General features: G+C 44.5%; 2 protein-coding genes across 2 annotated transcripts in view; one reads left to right on the plus strand and one right to left on the minus strand.

The window, feature by feature from the left end:
- Positions 1–113: 113 nt before the first annotated feature.
- On the minus strand, positions 114–4,058 carry rbm12ba (RNA binding motif protein 12Ba). Its single transcript, XM_083649390.1, has 2 exons — positions 3,933–4,058; positions 114–3,245 (listed from the first exon to the last, which is right to left on the minus strand). Exon 2 carries the CDS (start codon positions 3,219–3,221, stop codon positions 1,524–1,526), a length of 1,698 nt encoding a protein of 565 aa, XP_083505516.1. The 5' UTR covers positions 3,222–3,245; positions 3,933–4,058; the 3' UTR covers positions 114–1,523.
- Positions 4,059–4,271: 213 nt separating this feature from the next.
- The window catches only part of tmem67 (transmembrane protein 67), a gene marked incomplete at its 5' end in the record, with an annotated part of 21,834 nt that continues 11,949 nt past the window's right edge, over positions 4,272–14,156 (plus strand). Inside the window, 10 exons of the mRNA XM_083649402.1 lie at positions 4,272–4,425; positions 4,973–5,061; positions 6,020–6,110; positions 6,802–6,901; positions 8,101–8,170; positions 8,281–8,367; positions 8,478–8,540; positions 8,628–8,782; positions 8,932–9,040; positions 10,567–10,653. Of these exons, the coding sequence (XP_083505528.1) occupies positions 4,272–4,425; positions 4,973–5,061; positions 6,020–6,110; positions 6,802–6,901; positions 8,101–8,170; positions 8,281–8,367; positions 8,478–8,540; positions 8,628–8,782; positions 8,932–9,040; positions 10,567–10,653 (1,005 nt within the window). The remainder of the gene's footprint in view (positions 4,426–4,972; positions 5,062–6,019; positions 6,111–6,801; positions 6,902–8,100; positions 8,171–8,280; positions 8,368–8,477; positions 8,541–8,627; positions 8,783–8,931; positions 9,041–10,566; positions 10,654–14,156) is intronic.

The raw sequence follows: 14,156 nt of genomic DNA on the forward strand, positions 1-14,156 counted from the left end.
TAAGTCCCAGAAGAAGCTTCAGTCAAAGTGTACACACAGAGGTGCCAGAACTTTTTTTTTTATGATGAGAGCTACTTACAAAAAATATAACTAGTTGCAATCTACATCTTTTCCCCTTGCCCCCCCATGTTATAATGTAACACGATATAAATGTATCTAGCCTACTTGTCATATTACATTTAATTGCCTCGGATTCGATTATTATTGTTTTTTGTAATAACTTAATTAATAACTAGCTCTGAAAATATAATTATAGGGAAAATAATGGCAGACAACTAGTAGACTACAACTATTAGAACTCATTAGAATTGTATTGCATAAATTGTATTCTTTGCTTGCTGTCACGGGCCACATCAAATGAGGTGCTAGGGCAGATTTGCCCCCGGGCCTTGAGTTTGACATGTGCTGTAGATACTGAGTTAAAGGGACAGCTCACACTAAAATCCCAAATACATATTTTCCCTCTCACCTGTAGTGCCATTTATCCATCTAGATTGTTTTGGGATAGTTGCCTGGGTTTTGGAGAGATCTGCTGTAGAGATGTCTGCCTTCTCTCCAATACAATGGAACTGGATGGCACTCAGCTTGTGGTGCTCAAAGCATCAAAAAAATAAATTTGAAAAACTCAACAGCAGTGTCTCTTGCCAGAAATCATGACCCAGTAACAAGATAATCCACAGACCATGTTGTGAGCAGTTTCATGTAGGAACTATTTTCTTTTGACTGAACTACACCCACTAGCTGCTAGCTAGTCCCAACCAGGTTCCAACATGAAACTAGCGGCAGCTAGAGCAGCAGCAAGCTAGCGGGTGTACTTCGGTCTCCTCGCTGAGTTTTTGGAATTTAGGGTGAGCTGTCCCTTTAACTATACATGAGTGGGATTTAGATTATGCATTAAAAATTAGAGGATTTGTTTTTCTTTGGCGAGCTATGGCCCGAGATCTACCGGTAGATCACAATCTACCTATTGGGCACTCCTGTTTTAGACCAGTGGTTCTCAACCTGGGCGTCAGGACTCACATGGGGTCGCAAGATTATTTTGGGGAGTCATGGGATGACTGTAAAAGAATATATATATAGAGAGATTTTATTCCCATGATGATTAAATCTCCCATACCATTACGTATTGTATATAAAGCTATATAAAACTATAAACTGTACAAAAAAGCTTTCAGTGAGTGTGTGAAATCAGTGTGAATGTGTGCGCTCTAGTAAGTCGTTTGGTTGGGCAGCGGCAGGGAGGGGGTCACGAACCCCACCCTAAAGGTTTTTGAGGGTCATGGCTAAAAAAAAAAGGACCACTGTTTCAGACCATGGTGCAAAAAAAACACTGCCCATATCCCCCTAGATATTAATCTTACCCACCCCTCAAATCACGACTCAGCACCTACAGCCATTTTCCCCACTAAACTCACTAAATGTCCATGACTGACTGACTTGAGTGAGTGACCATCCATCTCATGACCCCGGCGGGAAAAAAGGTGTTCTGCAAGAGTGCCATAGAAGGTATCATTGTCCCTTCCTCAACTGGTTCCCCTCAAGACACGTTTGCTCTGCATCACACTTATGCAGGTGAGAATTACATTCGTCCCGAGGAAGACTTTACCATTCAGCCTCTGAGCCAATGCAGCAAGCTTTTCTGATTTAAATGTAACCACCGCCTCACCAATACCATTGCCATAATTGTCATGCAACAAGGAGACGTTATCCTCGCTCACTTTATATGTGCAGAAAAGGTCTTTCACTTCAGTTCTCTGCACGTCTGCTGGCAGGTTTCTGACATATAAGCATGTTTGGCGATCGGGCAGGTCTGGGTTCATGCTCGGTCTCTTTGTCTTTGGTTTCTTCATTCTAGTTGGCCTTGAACGCAGACACTGCTGCTTGCGGGCCGCAATCATGGCCTCCATCCTCTCCCTGGTGATCGATGAGACCTCAATGGTCTCAGAGCCTACATGGCAACCAGTGAGATTCATAGCATAGCTATAATCTTCAGTCTGGTCAAAAGTGACAAATGCTGTTTCTGATCTGTTGCCTTCCGTATCGAGAAGATGTAATACCTTGTTGTGTGGAATCGTTGGACATGCAAATAATTCCTTTATTTCGGTCTTGGTTATATTTTTTGGTAACTTACTAACCATGACAATGTATTCATTAGTCGGTGACACGCCAGTTATGGAGGTACAGTCAGATCTAGGCTTCTTTCGTGGCTTAATGAGCAAATGGTCCTTAGGACGCCTCTTGGTTGGCACTGTGAAAGTGGCTTTTCGTACTTTTCTCTTTGCCTCAAGAGGGCCTTGGTTGGGTTTCACTGGATCACCAAAGGGCCTTGTTTTGTGCCCGTGTTGTGTCTCTGTGCGCACTGGTATGTCAGCATTAGAGTTTTCACATTCCTGTACAGCATTAGTCCACATGTACTCGGCAGCTCCACGGACCTCCACGCAGAAGGAGCCCAGGTGCTGATTGTTGAAGTGAAGAGCATCGCACCCATCCTGTGAGTTTGCAAACTTCACAAGGCAGCCGCGGCTATCCCCCAACTTCACATTCACTATGGCTTCCTGAACTAGCAGCCCTTTGAAGAAATGGCAGATTTCATCTTTTGTAACCGACGCTGGCAGACCAAACAATCGGACGTAGCCCGGCCTAGACTTGACAGCTTCCTCCGGTGGCCTGGACTCATCGGCCACAACAGTTGCTGGGATCAGCCTGGGATCAGCTGTGCGACAACCCTGGGGAAACTCTCTTGGCTGTTGTACTGTTTGCTGGTATGACTGGATACCTTGGAGCATGGTGACAAGCCCTGCAAGCAGAAGAGCAGTCTCGGGTGCATTCGAGGGTGAAGGACCTGCAGTTGGAGGTGGCTGAGGCATCTTGGGTGATGGAGGCGTCTTGGGTGGTAGGGTCATCTTGGGCGGTGGAGGCGTCTTGACAGGACGCTGCGGTGCAGAGGGTTTGTCCTTCTTTACCGTCGACGTTAACTTTTGCTCCAGCTCTAACCAACTGCTTATGTACAGATTAACCTTTGATCCTTTGAGGAGGCGTCCAGTGTGACGCATAGCAAGTTGGCCATCTCTTTCATTGGCGAATACAATGAACGCTTCTCTTAGACTTCCTCCGATGATATACACTCTCCCATCAGGAATGACGAGGCAATCAAAGAATCGCCGTATGTCTTCAGCACCTGCCTTCTCATCTAAGCCTTGTAATCGCAGGATTATGGTCATTTTGTCACACTAGGCCAAACACATCTGAAAATTGAGAAGAGAAAAGGGAACATGAAGAGAAAAAGGTCCACAACAGCACACAGCAGTCATCTGTTCTTCCTCTATCAGATCAGACGGTCTCAAATGTCTATCTTGCAGGTAAGACTAGGATCTTTATGGCTATGGATGGATGTTACTCGATTCTAATATTATAACATGCACTTTGTACTGTCCTTGTTCTACGAATGGTGCGTCTGTTTTTGATAGTGTCTATGTTCATAGGACTACAGATGGAAATGAGCTTCCTGCTAAATCTGGTGCACCCATCTCTGTGTTTATTGCAAATGATTGATGTATGTGTGCACACACTGTCCTTTCTAAACGAAACCAAAAACTAAACTACACACTCCACCGATGATGCGGGGAACCCCCCTCGTGCCTGATGCATCGTGTTATTGACAATAATCCGATGCATCAGGCACGAGGGGGGTTCCGCGCATCATATTGTTGAGGAGAATTTTGGCACGGTGAAAGCGGGAAATATGTAAATGTAAGCTCCTCTATCGTTCAATTGAAGTGTATTGCCAGCTAGGTTACATAATGTGCAGGCACATGGTAACGAAAGGGAGGGAACAGGGAAGGGCTACGACACAAATAATAAGAAAAACACACGTAATATCACATCAACGAAGACCACTAAATCATTAAACATGCCCGAAATTAAGTACTCACCACAGCGGTTAACCACGTAGATAAATGTCCGTGCGTTTTGTTGTTTTCGTTATTTGTTGCTCTTTGTAGGCTGTCTTTCGCGCCAGCCAGACCTACACGCTCACGCTGTGGTTTTCCTCCTCTTCCTTCTTCTGCTTTGCGTCTTCTTCTTCGTCCTTGTTTTAAAGCAGATAGCAATAACACGTAGGCCTATTAGCGCCACTTACTGGACTAGAGACGGGACTGTGCATGTTACGTCATCATGCCGTAAGGAATTGTGGGTAACTAACAGGAAGGGTGATATTTACCATGGCGACGGGGACGCTAACGTTATTTGTTAAAAGCTACAAACTGACTCTAATGTTATTTCTTTTAATAGAATTTGATTCGTTTCGCTGCCAACAGTTTATTATCCCGTATCAGGCTATTACAGACTGTGGCGTGGAAAAGTTTTTCGACATCTCAAGTTTGTCTTGTGTTACATGCGGCCCAAATCAACGGCCGAGTGAAACGGGTAGGTCATCGTCACATCGCCAAGTTAACGTTAGCTAACGGTCGGTAACGTTAGCTGATTTGCTGCAATGCCAACTGTTTTATCTTTAGACAAGCTTACGTTGTATGCCGTTACAGCTTGGTTTTGGCGCTCGTTTTTACATAAACTTAGACTTTAATGTGACTTTTAGTCAAACTTGTAGCCTATAGAAGAGTATAGTTTATTTACCAGTTCCTGGAGGGGGGTTGGGATAGGGTAGCTAACATCTACATCAAAATAAGTCAGTTGTAATATTTAAGTATGCCTAAAACAGATAATGTTTATTAGACTATTCCAATCTGAGACACCCATTAGAGATCTACACCAATCAAGAAGTACTGGGGCAACTGTGATTTTCCTATCCATCCAACCAGTATGCTTAAATCTCATTTAAAGTCAGACTAGGTCTATCTTTAATGGCTCTTGGTTACCGTGAAATTAATATGTTGGGTCAGAAGTAACTCTGACAGTGACTGCTTGATGGCAGAGTGTGCGCCATACAAACCTTGTACTGGATTTACGTTTGCAGGACTGAGCTGTGATTGCCAAACCGGGCACCGCGTTCTCACCACTAATGGAGCATCCAGTACCTGCCAGCAGTGTCCCGCCGACAAGCCTGTATGTACGCTTTGCAGTTTCTGTGCTGTTTATCTCATGTCACAGATATGGCCTGTCACACTCCCTACACAAGGGGTTTTCAAAGTCTGAGACTGTGGGCCTCCCCCAGACAAAGGTTGGAAAAAGACGCCCCCCCTCGCTCAATTCCTTTGATGCCTATACACCCATACACACTCAACAATTGTGCCAAAATAGCCTGATATTGCTGTTTGACATATTTCAGACTACACCAAATACATAAAAAAGTGGGGGAAACAGCAAAATTCCACAAAACTACTGTATCTCAGAACTATCTCTCACACATATCACAAATCACACACATTTAAGCTATTCTATGTCATCTCCTTTTGTTTACTTATTTGTTTTACTTCCATTCACTGAAACTGCTTGGAGCCGTCCTGGGGAGGCCCCAAAACCCCTGCCCTACACCAGTGGTTCCCAACCTTTTTTGTCTTATGTACCCCTTGAGCTGTTTTGCCATGCCAATAGTAGCCTACCCCCTCACTCATGCCTGTTGATGATGCTCCTAAATTTGTTCTATAACTTTTAGTGTAATAATATGCAGACGTACAAAGAAATCCATACAAAAGATATTTTTCACTGAAGTTTGGGATTGGCCTCCTTTTTCCTTTTATAACCAGGCTCTCCTAAACCTGAATCTGGAGCGACAGCAACTGGACGTTTTTGAGCCATTTATCAGTCATGTAACAGTTGACACCTGTCGGGGGGAACTAGTTGCGGCGTGCATGTGCCATTTTCACAATGGGCTTATGAAATTACTTTTGAAATTATTTTTCTCCCATCATTTTGGAAATACATTGTAATGCCAAATCTTTCCAAGTACCCCCTGCAAGTTGCTCAAGTACGTACCCCTGGTTGAGGAACACTGCCCTACACAATCCACTCCAGTAATGTGTAATGATGCCTTGTTGACATGCTGTCTGTCTTCTCTATACAGGCAGTAACAGAAGATGGGTTTGGATGTATTCGCTGTCCAAGCAGTCTGAGTGATGGGGGGATGTGCCAATGCCCACAAGCGACTGTTCTGGGTGAGTCACTAATAAGGGGACTCATTTTATGAACTGTGCTAAATAAACACAAGCATTATCGTGCATTCCTTTATAACTGGGAACTGGTAATCTTACCGGTTCAAAGTTCATGAGCTGGGACGTGACGTCACTAGAGCTGGTATTTCCCATTCCAAACTCGTAGGAGCCTCAGCAGCCCCAACCTCAAAAATCCAAGATGGCTGATCCGCGCAACAACAGTAGTTATAATCGTATAAATGCTATTTAGCACTTCTGTCTTGTTTGTGTCTCGTTAAATCAGCTGTACAAACAGCACGGCCTACTTCTATCTGTGTGGACATGAGGCTGCAGTGTTTGTATGCGCAAAATGCCACAAAATGCCTTGTTGTCAACTGTTATTGCTAACAATGGCTAGCCTGGCTAGCGAGTGGATCTGACCAGCGAACAGTGAACTTCCCAGCTCAACTTTTCTGCAAATGGAATGCTAACAAAACGGATGTGACGTCATTTAGCCTCCACATCCCAGTTCTTTTGCGATAATGGAACGCACGATTAATGTCGAAAGTGCTAGCTGCAAATCTAGCATCACAAGGCAATGACATAGATGTGCTCTCTTTTTTTTTTACTTTATTTTATGCATAAATAAATACATGTCCAATGTCCAAACATGGGTGCTTTTTTTGGGGTAATTCATTTTATTTTTTATTTTCAGTGGAAAGGGATGTCCACGGAAACCTTCTAGATGAAGCCAGGTGTGAGCTGTGTAATGGAGGTGACCCTGCCCTCTCAGTACCTAACAGCAGCGGAGACAGGTATCAACACCATACAACAGAGACAGTGATCTTAGATCACACATCACACTCGCTGATATATTTCTGTTCACAATCACATTTAAAGGGATACGCCAACTTTTTGGCTTTATTTGGCTTTATTTTCCATCTGCATGCAGTACAAACTGTGGTAGAGCCCTCAAATGCTATTAGCTTAGCGCTAACAATGGGAGTCAATGGGACATTTGCCTACTTCAGTTCAGTCGACCAAAATGCACATTCAAACAGCGCCATATACACTCACATGTCCATGTTGTGACTTGTGTACTCACCACGTGATGAAATAATAATCCAAAGTTACATCAAACGGTCATTTTTGTAGTAAATCCAGACCAAGAACAAAACAAAGAGTAACCAGTGTATAACTGTAGTTACTTGCTCGTTTGCCACAGCGCATGTGCACTACTGATGACTGCACACAGTGGGGGTTGGCCTCATGTCAGTGGGGGGATTCAGCTGAGTTCGGGTGGGTTCAGGAGGAGGTAGTGGGGTGTGTTGGTAGGGACCTTGGTGGAAGGGGCTTACGGGCCTTGTTTGTGAGGCTGATGGCAGTTGGGAAGAAGCTGTTCTTGTGGCGAGAGGTTCTGGTCTTGACAGACCTCAGTCTCTTGCCGAGGGGGAGTGTTTTGAAGAGCTCGTTGCCAGGGTGGGAGGGGTCGGCCATGATCTTACAAGATCGCTTCAGTGTTCTAGCTGCATGCAGGTCCTGAAGGGATGGCAGGTTGCATCCGATCACCTTCTCAGCACAGTGGATGATGCGCTGAAGTCTGTTAATGTCCTTGAGAGTGGCAGCAGCATACCAGACGGTGATGGAGGAGGTGAGGATGGACTCAACAATGGAGGTGTGGAAGTGCACCATCGTGGCCTTTGGCACTTTGAATTTCTTCCGCTGCCGCACGAAGTACATCCTCTGCTGTGTCTTCTTGGTGAGAGCTCTGATGTTCAGAGCTCATGGCTGATGGTGGTCATGGCTGATGATGGTCCCCAGGAAGCGAAAGGACTCCACTGTGTTGACTGGGGAGTCACCCATGCCTACCTTTTATGCAATGTTCAATACTGCGATTTTGAAACGGAGTGTGAAAAGTGGGATAAGTAAGCTACATGTGCACTGACCGACTTGAGTCAAAGTTGTATTTGTGTATGCACTGGTAGATTGAATAGTCTGTGAAATTCTCTTTCAGGTGTGAGAGATGTCAGGCGTCCTTCGTTAACACCTCCCTTTCCTGTGTCTGTGGCTCAACTAATGTCCTGGTGAGTTCAGCCCTGTACCGTCAGTACCTTCCCAAACATACCTGAGTCAATAACAGGCGTACTGCTTTGAGAATTCAAGTGTCATTAACAGTTTGCATGAATTTCCTCAGGCAGGAGGACTATGTTTCCCTCCACACAGCCTCCCTTCCAATGTGAACCCTTCCAACGTGAACCCCCATGTCACCTTTGCCCAGTTGGTGAGTCTCTCTCTCTCTCTCTCTCTCTCTCTCTCTCTCTTTGTTCCCTCTCTTTTTGTTACTCCGAACTGTATTTTCTGATTTCTGTTTTCTGTTGTGTCACCCCGCAGGCTCTCCCAGTCCAGTCTGCGTGGTTCCTCAAAAACCTGTACTCCTCATCAGCAGCCTGCCTTGTAAATACACTCTCTGTCTCCGTCTCACTCTGAGTTTCTCTGTGTGCTTCAACTGCTCTGCATCAACAAGTTGTCTGTGTTTCACAGTCCTTCTCCAACCTGACAGCGTGCCAGGCTCTAGGGAACATGTGTGTGATGAACATGCACTCATTCAACAGTGTGGCCAATGACGCCTGCGGTCTCTTCAACTCCATCTTCAGATCCACAGCCGCTCTGGGCTCCACGCAAGACATTTCCTACTGGTAACACCGTTAATGGCAGCCCTCGCGTGGACTTAATTTCGAACAGAAAAAGATTGTCTGATTACATGGTTCAGTGTAACGGGGCTTCATTCTCCTATCATTTACTTTCACCTGAAGTAAGCTGCCATGTGTGTTTGCTCTGTCCTCAGGAGGGCCAATCTGCCCTGGCTTTACTATGGGGATCAGCCAGGCCTGGCCAGTCGAGTGCTGCAGACTGAACCGCTACCCACTGGGTTCAGTTTCAAAGGAAGTAACAAGGTAAGTAGTGAACCCTAACTTCTTTTAAGCACATTATGCGCCTTGTGGGGCTGGTAGCACCACGTTGTGATATTGAATGTTGATTATGTTTGTATGTTTGTTTTTTGTTTGTTTGTTTTCTTTTCTTTTCCTGTGCCTGAGCCTGTTTGTTTTGTCTTGTTTGTGTACTGTTCTATTGAAAAATTGAAAATAAAATATATTAAAAAAAAAAGAAGTAGTGAACCCTAAGGCCCAATTCAGACACAATCCGTCCAGACGTATATTAGTCTGGCTGTAGTCCGTTGGGGTGGGCGGATCTCACTTCACCCCCCCCCCCCCCCTTTCTGTCTTCTCCCCTTCAAAACAAGCATGTGTACGAGCGAACCAGGAAACGACGAGTGCTGAGGCAGGCAGGCTTTCATTGACAAACTAACCAGAGGATTTTTATTGAGAAGAGAACAGATATACAGCCACGATTGTTTGAGAGAGAAGAGAAGAGTGAAACAGAGCAGAGATGTGTGTGTGTGTGTGTGTGTGTGTGTGTGTGTGTGTGTGTGCGTGCGTGCGTGCGTGCGTGCGTGCGTGCGTGCGAGTGTGTGTGTGTGTGTGTGTGACGTAGGGCTGCATCCCCCAAAAGTTGGATGGCTCTGAGCTCTCTCGCTGTACGACCTCTGTACCCCTGCATCGCCCACTGCCGGAGCCTGACGGACTTCCCCCCATTGACTATGAATGGAGCGTGGGGGGGCCAATGCGAGTGACGGATTGTATCTGAATGAGCCCTACTGCTCTTCCACAACTCGGACAGCAAATAATATTCAACAAACAAAGAACTCCAACGTTATCAGCGATTTAAGGAAGCAATAGAAGAACAACCATATAAAAACAGTAGTTTAACCTCCAAAGCTTGTTCAAAGAAGGAGACGTATGGTATAACCTAAGAAGTAACGGTAACTTAAAACGTCCTTGTGTTCGTACCACACTAAAAAGTATGTGTATTTCTGTCTGCGGTGTCGCTTTGTGGAATGAATTGGATCAGGAGATCAGGCAGTGTCAAAGTATGTCACAGTTTAAGAAGAAATATAAGAATATTATTTTTGAGAGATACAGAAATGAGGGATGAAGGTGATCATTTGGTGATGATGGTCATGATGTTGGTGATGATGACAACATGTAGATGTTTAAAACCATGATGGTGGTGATGATGTAAATGCTTTTGTGAAATTGCTTCTTATTTTATTTACTTATTTTAAATATAAGATTTAAAATCTCATTGTTGAAGTAGGGGCAGGATAAGATAAGCATTGTGCTTCTTCCTGCTCCTTCTCGAACATAACTACCGGTATTGTCTTTCATATATATATACGGTATATATATTTTTTTTATTTAAATGTGTTGTTTGTTTATGATTGATCTTTTACTGCTTTGTGTTTTATTGTTCGAGATAAATAAAAAAATGAAATAATAAAAACTGAAACTGAGTAGTAAACCTGCCATGGCACAGAAAATGTAATGTGTATCGATGTGTGTGTCGTTTGTGTGTTTCTCAGAACACTGATATCAAGCTGCTCGCTGCCGTCTATAACGCCAGAGGAGACTTCCTGAGATGGGAGAAGATAGGAGGAGGAAATCTCCAAGTAAGATGTGGAATGAATGGTCCTCTGGATGCTTCTACTTCAATAACACAGCATTAGTGGAATTGTTTGGTGAAATGTTCATACAAACACAACATCTGGATATTAATACTATGCGGCAATTGACTTAGGGCCCTATCGTCGTACGGCGCTATCTTTTGCGCACCTCTTATGCTATCTTCCCTGCGTCTTAAGCTATCGTCTGCCTCCAGCATCCAGTTTTGCGCTGGAATCTAAGCGCAGACATAGGTGTAGGCATGGCCCAGGCGTATCCGTGCACCTCTTAGCCTATCATCTCCCTCCCGCAAGTGTCATTTTGCGCTCTGGCGAAGATAACATCGCCATGTTCCGAGCGTAAACAAAGGGTTTGGGCATTGCCCGTGCCAAAATAGGCGTTCCGGCGCAATGTGAGGAAAAATGTCCTTTGGTGCTCTCAATTTTAACGCCACCTAATAGCAGGTCTTAGCGCTAAAAACCCCACTGCGCTTGAGCGCACACAGTATTCTCCGTGCAGTGCAGGAAATCCTCTCCAAAACCTTGCGCGTGCACACACTCCCCCGCCTCTTCAGAATGCCACATTTATTTTCAACTATAGCCTACATTGCAGAACAAACACACACCTTGATTTGAAAATGAGAATTTGTTTGTCATGGTTTTATTAGGCTACATAATTCGCGACCATACAGGTCTGTGGCGTGAGGTGAATGCTTATAACAGTAGATTATTTTTGAGAAAGTTGTGCCGGCCAGTAGCCTACAGTACCTCTTTCCCTGCAATTACACGCATGCAAGACCAGCTTCTCCACAGCGCGGATGGCGTGACCGCAGTCAATACCTTAACCAGAGTGGACAATTCTGATATAGGCTATTGAAATTAAAATCTCACACATCGCTACCCTATTAAAGAAACAAATATTTTTGTGTTATAGACTATATGAAAATCCACCCGCCAGGCATATTTCTTACTGGCCATAATAATATATCGCATTTTTGTCACATATACATCAGGGATTCCGCTAGGCATTTTTTCAGACGGCCAATGCAGCCGGTAACGTTCCAGAATTCCGGCCATATCGAATATTCCCCGGCCACTATCAAACAAAGGACAATTGTTTAAAGAATAAATGTATTTCTCTATAGTGTATTCTTTATAGCCTCAAGAGTCTATCTTTATTCTAGTGTTGTTAAGAGGCCGATTTTGCAGCAAGAATATTGGTCGGCATTCAACAGGCACGTCATTCTCGGTAAGGACGCTTTCGTTATTGAAACAGACAACATGCAGCACGCTCCTACTGTAGTCTATCTATCTGCATTTGCAGACACTCATGAACCCATATCTTCTGGACATTGCTTTGATGAAAAAACAAAGCAGCTAAAAGTAATAACTGCGACAGTGTCAGTGCAGACAGCGCACAACTTGAATCTCCAGCAATATCCTACGCACCTTAATCTCTCCCACTCCACACATGGCACCTGCGTCAGCTCTCCTGCACTCGCTCTCGGCTCCCATTTGGCTTAATTTGTGGTAAGCATTTTGATTCATCTCCTCATTATACGAGTGTCGGCAACAAGCGCGAGCGATTGATTCATTGATTGATTCAGCCGACATAGGCTGTCAATTTAGCAGAGGTAAATTGACGACTGCATTTCATTCCAGAGTCACGTTTGGTAGCCTATACAGGAGAGCCAGAATGACAGCCAGAAAACTAGAGACAATCTCACGAAGCACTCATGTTAGCCCGGCAGCGCACCGAAACACACAGTTTTAATTGTACATGATGACTATTTTGGGACCTGCTACGTGGCGGGTAGACCCCTGAGCACCACACGCCAAATGTAAAACCTTGTTGCCATTGGTGCTTGCCGGATGTTAATTTCGGGTCCTGACACACCAGCCCAGTGATATTCCATTCATGTGTTGTAATAAGTCTAAATCTTCTCCTCTGTTTAGCTTTGTCCTGATACTGACCCTCTGTTTAGCTTTGTCCTGATACTGACCCTCTGTTTAGCTTTGTCCTGATACTGACCCTCTGTTTAGCTTTGTCCTGATACTGACTCTCTGTTTAGCTTTGTCCTGATACTGACCCTCTGTTTAGCTTTGTCCTGATACTGACCCTCTGTTTAGCTTTGTCCTGATACTGACCCTCTGTTTAGCTTTGTCCTGATACTGACCCTCTGTTTAGCTTTGTCCTGATACTGACCCTCTGTTTAGCTTTGTCCTGATACTGACTCTGTTTAGCTTTGTCCTGATACTGACCCTCTGTTTAGCTTTGTCCTGATACTGACCCTCTGTTTAGCTTTGTCCTGATACTGACCCTCTGTTTAGCTTTGTCCTGATACTGACCCTCTGTTTAGCTTTGTCCTGATACTGACTCTCTGTTTAGCTTTGTCCTGATACTGACTCTCTGTTTAGCTTTGTCCTGATACTGACCCTCTGTTTAGCTTTGTCTTGATACTGACCCTCTGTTTAGCTTTGTCCTGATACTGACCCTCTGTTTAGCTTTGTCCTGATACTGACCCTCTGTTTAGCTTTGTCCTGATACTGACCCTCTGTTTAGCTTTGTCCTGATACTGACCCTCTGTTTAGCTTTGTCCTGATACTGACCCTCTGTTTAGCTTTGTCCTGATACTGACTCTCTGTTTAGCTTTGTCCTGATACTGACTCTCTGTTTAGCTTTGTCCTGATACTGACCCTCTGTTTAGCTTTGTCCTGATACTGACCCTCTGTTTAGCTTTGTCCTGATACTGACTCTCTGTTTAGCTTTGTCCTGCTACTGACTCTCTGTTTAGCTTTGTCCTGCTACTGACTCTCTGTTTAGCTTTGTCCTGATACTGACCCTCTGTTTAGCTTTGTCCTGCTACTGACTCTCTGTTTAGCTTTGTCCTGCTACTGACTCTCTGTTTAGCTTTGTCCTGATACTGACTCTCTGTTTAGCTTTGTCCTGATACTGACCCTCTGTTTAGCTTTGTCCTGATACTGACTCTCTGTTTAGCTTTGTCCTGATACTGACTCTCTGTTTAGCTTTGTCCTGATACTGACCCTCTGTTTAGCTTTGTCCTGATACTGACCCTCTGTTTAGCTTTGTCCTGATACTGACTCTCTGTTTAGCTTTGTCCTGCTACTGACTCTCTGTTTAGCTTTGTCCTGCTACTGACTCTCTGTTTAGCTTTGTCCTGATACTGACCCTCTGTTTAGCTTTGTCCTGCTACTGACTCTCTGTTTAGCTTTGTCCTGCTACTGACTCTCTGTTTAGCTTTGTCCTGATACTGACTCTCTGTTTAGCTTTGTCCTGATACTGACTCTCTGTTTAGCTTTGTCCTGATACTGACCCTCTGTTTAGCTTTGTCCTGCTACTGACTCTCTGTTTAGCTTTGTCCTGATACTGACTCTCTGTTTAGCTTTGTCCTGCTACTGACTCTCTGTTTAGCTTTGTCCTGATACTGACCCTCTGTTTAGCTTTGTCCTGATACTGACCCTCTGTTTAGCTTTGTCCTGATACTGACTCT

Source organism: Poromitra crassiceps (assembly GCF_964638095.1).
Source record: "Poromitra crassiceps genome assembly, chromosome: 1".
Taxonomy (NCBI): Eukaryota; Metazoa; Chordata; class Actinopteri; order Beryciformes; family Melamphaidae; genus Poromitra; species Poromitra crassiceps.

What these genes read in the sequence shown, in the direction of transcription:
- rbm12ba (XM_083649390.1), bottom strand. Translation starts at nt 3,221, where the DNA reads ATGACCATAATCCTGCGATTACAAGGCTTAGATGAGAAGGCAGGTGCT.